Source organism: Macaca fascicularis, chromosome 3 (assembly GCF_037993035.2).
Source record: "Macaca fascicularis isolate 582-1 chromosome 3, T2T-MFA8v1.1".
NCBI lineage: Eukaryota > Metazoa > Chordata > Mammalia > Primates > Cercopithecidae > Macaca > Macaca fascicularis.
The window spans coordinates 200,221,402-200,227,401 of NC_088377.1; the positions used below are offsets into that span (position 1 = coordinate 200,221,402).

General features: G+C 53.6%; 1 protein-coding gene across 20 annotated transcripts in view; it reads left to right on the forward strand.

Annotated features, from left to right (window-relative positions):
- Positions 1-5,117, forward strand: part of DYNC2I1 (dynein 2 intermediate chain 1) — a 131,330-nt gene extending 126,213 nt beyond the window's left edge. For 15 of the 20 annotated variants that reach the window (XR_012433146.1, XM_074036491.1, XM_074036495.1 and 12 more), the window contains one exon: positions 3,349-3,958. Coding sequence is in view for 16 of the 20 variants with exons in the window: in XM_074036491.1 (XP_073892592.1) it covers positions 3,349-3,547 (199 nt within the window). In the remaining 4 variants the exon portion in view is untranslated. Of the gene's footprint in view, positions 1-3,348; positions 3,959-4,213 lie in introns of those variants that run through there. The other 5 variants (XR_012433144.1, XR_012433145.1, XM_045388034.3 and 2 more) reach the window with 3 other exon arrangements.
- Positions 5,118-6,000: the final 883 nt, after the last annotated feature.

The following is a 6,000-nucleotide window of genomic DNA, read 5'->3' on the forward strand; positions in this document are numbered from 1 at the left end:
CCTCCTACTGTGAGGGTTCATGTTGACCTGGGGAGAGAAATCCCACAGCCCTTTTGTAAAGGAAAGATAAGAGTTTAATAGAATGTTGGGGGTATCCCAGTGAGATCTGAATGAAATTAAGAATTGCATTTATTTAGTTTGATTCCTGGGTTTACTTACATTATTCTGATTATTAAAAAATTACACGAAAATCCAGACTGTAACTTGCAGATAACCACACAACACACCTGCAGTTGATTCTTCCAGAAGTGTGTTCGTGCCTGCGTTACAGGATAAACACGTTTACCCGGCACCGACTGTGCCTGGTGCCTGGGGCTCCGCACCCTGAGGTCTCTCACTCCCTGGTGGAGGCAGACGACGAGCAGAGTTAACGAGGGGCTCCCGAAATGTGCTGGGGAATGTGCTGTGGAGGCAGACGACGAGCAGAGTTAACGAGGGGCTCCCGAAATGTGCTGGGGAATGTGCTGTGGAGGCAGACGACGAGCAGAGTTAACGAGGGGCTCCCGAAATGTGCTGGGGAATGTGCTGTGGAGGCAGACGACGAGCAGAGTTAACGAGGGGCTCCCGAAATGTGCTGGGGAATGTGCTGTGGAGGCAGATGATGAGGAAGAGGTCACAAGCGAGGGTCAGGGCTGAGGGGGCAGGTAGAGACTTAGGAGATGGGATCTGGGGGTGGGCAGCAGGGCCTGGGCAGGGGCAGGTGACACACCCCAAGGTGGGCCGTGCTGCTGTGGCAGGGGACTGGAGGGTCCGAGCGCAGGAGCCCCAGCTCTGTGTGTGACGGGCTCCAAGCCTGGCTCCCAGTTGAGAGCATGTTTGTTGTCATTGGCAGGTTAGGGACCCCTCCGTTCTGGAGCCTCATCGTAAGGGCATCACGGCTTTCCATGAAGGAGAACGTGCTAGGGACCCTGGCTTCAGTCTCCAGCTGAGACCCCAGTGACTGGCTGCCCTGGGGAGCTCCCCTAACCCCTCAGCGGTGCTGGATGCCTGGGTCAACCCTGTCCATCTGTCAGGAAGGAGGTGGCAGCCGGGCCCACGTCCCTCTACTTCCCACACAGGAAAAGGCTCTGGAAGGAGGTGGCGTTCTCTCCTCCTGTTGGGCAGCCAGAGGTACTTGACACAGAAAGTGTCCAGTTACTTTTCTCTGGTTAGACAGAGAAACAGAACAAGAAGAAATGGATAGTTTGAAAGGAAGGAGTTTCGATACAAGCAATGATTTAACACTTTTAGAGTGACGTTACAGTCTCTGACAAGGACTCACTGTTGCGTGTGGTTAAGAAGCAGGTTGGCCGTGGGGAACAGGCAGGGGCCTTCGGGGCCAGCACAGGAGGTGGCAGGAGCCTCATGATGGCTCAGCGTTGGGCCCAACTTTCGCTTTTGTCCTCTGTCCTCTTTGCTTGGATTCTGTCTGCCTTAACAAATCTGAAGGACGTTTAAAAGAACTGACGGGTGCTAGTACTGTGTTTATACATCTGTCATAGCTGTGGTTTTAAAGCATCTAGATATAGTTTACCAAGGGACTGTGTTTTATTTGCCCAATGTCAGGGAAGCCTTTGGTGTCCACCGTCCATTACTGATGTTTTCAAGTTTGCAGCTAAACATCACCCCTGCTTTACACACGCAATTGAACAGCAGTATTCAGGTATCCGCTGGTGAAAATCTGAGTGGCTTGTAGTTCCTCATGGTCTGCCCCTTTTGGGGTCACGAGGCTTCATTCCCACACTCTACTGCCCCACGTCCTGGGGAGTGAGCAGGGAGGGGGTGCACTCAGGTAGCTGTCAGATTGGATGTGGTTTTCACCCCTGTAGTGACAAGGGCAGGGACCCCACCCCCATCATCATCAGGCACAGCCGGGATCCTGGCAGGTCCCTGGGCGATGGCATCAAGCGGGATCTCAAAGGACAAGTGGGAGTGAAGCAAAGATAGGCAGGGAGTCTGCCAGAGGCATGGGGAGACGGGTTTCCCCAGCGAGGCCTGGAGCTGCAGGTGCCGGGAGCATGAGCCGGAGGCTCAGGGCCACGAGAGACTGGGCGTGCTCCCACCAGCCACAGGGCCACGAGGAGAGACTGGGCGTGTTCCCACCAGCCACAGGGCCACGAGGAGAGACTGGGCGTGTTCCCACCAGCCACAGGGCCACGAGGAGAGACTGGGCGTGTTCCCACCAGCCACAGGGCCACGAGGAGAGACTGGGCGTGTTCCCACCAGCCACAGGGCCACGAGGAGAGACTGGGCGTGCTCCCACCAGCCACAGGGCCACGAGGAGAGACTGGGCGTGTTCCCACCAGCCACAGGGCCACGAGGAGAGACTGGGTGTGCTACCAGCCACAGGAGGGGGTTTGAGTGGGGCCAGGTGGACAGCGCAGGTGTGTCTTTGAGTCTCTGTCAGCCTCGGGAGGGGCTTAGAGCTGGGTCCCGGTCAGGGAGCTTGTGGTCATCAGAGTGAGATGAGGACGGCCTCACTGTGGGGAAGGGGCCCCTGGGAGTGAGACTGGGGAGGCAGGGTGGCCCCAGGTCTCGTGCTCAGGCACTGGGTGGACGATGGAGGTGCTGGTCCTGTGGAGGCCAGGAGTGGAGGGTCCGGGGCTCCTGGGTGAGTCTGGGCTGGAGACGCAGACTTGTGAGCCCTGACACTCAGCTGTGGGTGAGATCTGGGGAGGCCAGAGACCGAGGATGAGGCTCTGATGGGTGGGCCTGCCTGGGCTGCTGATGCCCCCACCTTCTCCAGGGACCTGCCTGGGGGCTACTGACTCCTGGCCTGAGGAGAGAGCAGGCACCCTGAGAGAGCGCAGCACGTCCTCATCACTTAGCTCTGCGAAGGTCCATCCGGCAGGCCTCTGACATGCAGAAATGCGTTTTCACACATTTATTTCTGGTCTAGCTTTCGTTTTGGCTATAGGTATTTTTAGAATTTCTTTTTTTTTTTTTTTTTTTTTTTGAGACGGAGTCTCGCTCTGTCACCCAGGCTGGAGTGCAGTGGCCGGATCTCAGCTCACTGCAAGCTCCGCCTCCCGAGTTCACGCCATTCTCCTGCCTCAGCCTCCCGAGTAGCTGGGACTACAGGCGCCTGCCACCTCGCCCGGCTAAGTTTTTTTTTTTTTGTATTTTTAGTAGAGACGGGGTTTCACTGTGTTAGCCAGGATGGTCTCGATCTCCTGACCTCGTGATCCGCCCGTCTCGGCCTCCCAAAGTGCTGGGATTACAGGCTTGAGCCACAGCGCCCGGCCGGTATTTTTAGAATTTCTTATCCATTTCACTCTTCCCATGGAAGATAGATATTTTGAAGACTCAGACATAACCGAATGTCCCTTTGTATGCACTGACCCTCTGCTTCTGTGCCCCTCCCTATAGGCTGGTGGCCATGGCTGCGGTGGGTGAGCCCGAGAAGGCTGGTGGCAGCTTCCTGGCCCTGGTGCTGGCCAGGGCCTCCGGCTCCATCGACATCCAGCACCTGAAGAGGCAGTGGGCGGCCCCGGAGGGGGATGAGCGCAACAGGCTGCGTCTGCTTTTGCAGGAAGCCCTGTGGCAAGAGGGAAAACCACACAAGTAGCGGGTGTTGCTGAGAGGACGGCGTTTCGGTAATGACCCAAATTTAAAAGACATAAGATGGATAATTTTACATTTCTGTGCAAGTATATTTATGTATATAGACTATGTATATTGTGTATATAATTTATTTTACAAGAATATTCCTTTGATATTCCAAGTAAATAAATGACTACTTTTGAATGGAAACAAAGAAAATTCTAGCATTTATGAAACTTCCAGGGGAGCGTAGAGCCACATCCAGGGTCCTCTATTCCGAGAGTATTTCGAGCTATTTTTAGAACAGTTTAAAATATTGTTACATTACTACTAGATTTTAAAGAGTCTACCATGAAAATGTATCTTAATGAACTATTTTCTTATGCATAAAATATATGCACACACGTCTAAATTAAAAGGAATTACTCCACTGAAATGACCTCTGCCAACAGTGTTTTCTTAAAATTCTTGAGCACCTTCTTTTGGGATTATTGGAATGCCATATTTGCAGAGCAAGTCAGACACGTTTTCCATTAGTACTAAAAGTTGTCCTTGTGTGGAAATCATACAAGTAAATGAACTCCCTTGAATTTTGTAGCTCAGGTAGACCAGGAATCATGCTGCTGTAACAAAATGCCGTAGGCTGGGTCATTTATCAGCAACGGAAATCTGCACCTCCTGTTTCCTGCAGGTGGAATTCAGCATCACGGCGTCCCGGGTTTCGTGTCTGGTCAGCTGCCCTCGCCTTCCCACAGCACCTCATGGCTGTGCCCTCGCATGGCAGCGGAGGGCAGAAAGGCTCCGGGGCCTTCAGCCTCTCTGGTGACAGCACCGGTCCATTCACCAGGGCTCTGCCTCTCCAAGGGCCCCACCCCTTAACATGATCACCCTTGTGCTTAAGTTCCAGGCTTTGAATGTTGGAGGGACACACCCAAACCATAGTACAAAGACAGGAGAGTTCTGGTGTGAGGACAGAAGAGTCCCAGAATGTGTCACAAACACCCGTCCCTTTGCCCCATCACCCTCCTAAAATGTTCCCAGCACCGTTGGCCGTCAATGGGTCTGTGAGGCGAACGGATGGGCACAGTTAGGTCTTCACCTGGCCAGAACTGGAGCGTCTTAGACCTGGAAGGTGTCTGGGAGGGACCCACCAGGCCGGCTGTGGCACCACAGACACAGCCCCCAGCAGCAGGGCTGCACGTCTCACGTGGGCCTCTCTCCAGCCACCCAAGCAAGCAACCGCCAGCCTTTCTTTGCTTTTTCATTGTTGATTTTGAATTGTTGACCGGGCGTGGTGGCTCACACCTGTAATCCCAGCACTTTGGGAGGCCTAGGCAGGTGGATCACAAGCTCAAGAGTTTGAAACCAGCCTGGCCAACATGGTGAAATCCCTTCTCTACTAAAAATACAAAAATGAGCTGGGCGAGGTGGTGGGTACCTGTAATCCCAGCTACTCAGGAGGCTGAAGCAAGAGAATTGCTTGAATCTGGAAGGTGGAGGTTGCGGTGAGCCGAGCTCGTGGCCCTGCACTCCAGCCTGGGCAACAGAACGAGACTCCATCGCAAAAGCAAAACAAAACAAAACAAAACAAAAATCCATCAGAACCCTACATGCTTGTTAAGAAGACAGCTGAGACAAAGTAACATAGACAGTGACCGTCCCTTCCCGTCCAGTCCCATCCCAGGAAGGCTCCGTTGTGTGCTGGAATGCTCACATGTAAGCACACCCATCCTGGGATCCTAGGGTCCCTGTGGATGGATGGCAGTGAGACGCTGCCAGGGTTGGTCTGCCGTCCCCGCTGGCCCACACATACCCCCTCTCTGTCCCATGGGCACAAGGACTTTGTCTCGTTGGCCGCTGAGTCCCAGGTGCCTGCTACAGCGCCCGCTGTGTCGGTAGAGGCTTAGCCAATCCTTGTTAAACAAATGGCTGGAATTTGTTCATCTTTCGTCTGCATATCATGGAACTCAGGGTCACAGTCACCTGGGGAAGGAAGTGGACAGGCACGCGGCCTCTCTCTGCACCTTCGTGGAACTCAGGGTCACAGCTGCGTGGGGAAGGAAGTGGGGTGGGCACATGGCCTCTCGAGTCCACACCCATTCACCATCCTTGCTGCTGTTTTGCAATCCGCTTGATAAATGGTCTAGAAGTTTTGAGATTGAGGTAAGTTCTTAGCCTCAGATTCTATCTTATTTAAAGTTGGAATGAATATTTGTCCCTCCTTTTCTTTGGGCCTCTTCTGGGTTTTGGCGTCCGCGAATTCTCGGATATCATCTGTAGTTCACAGTTCATACTCTGTCCTGACTCCTTTGTAACCTGGGAGGCAGTCTGCTTGGGCCCACGTCTCTGAAGCTGCTCAGTAAATCAGCTCAACGGAATCCAGGGAGCTCTGTTCGGTTCCTGAGTTATGTGCCCAGTCACAGTGCTGCGGCTTTAGGAGGAGCTCCTAAGAGGACCGTCTGCGGCTCAGTTACACCC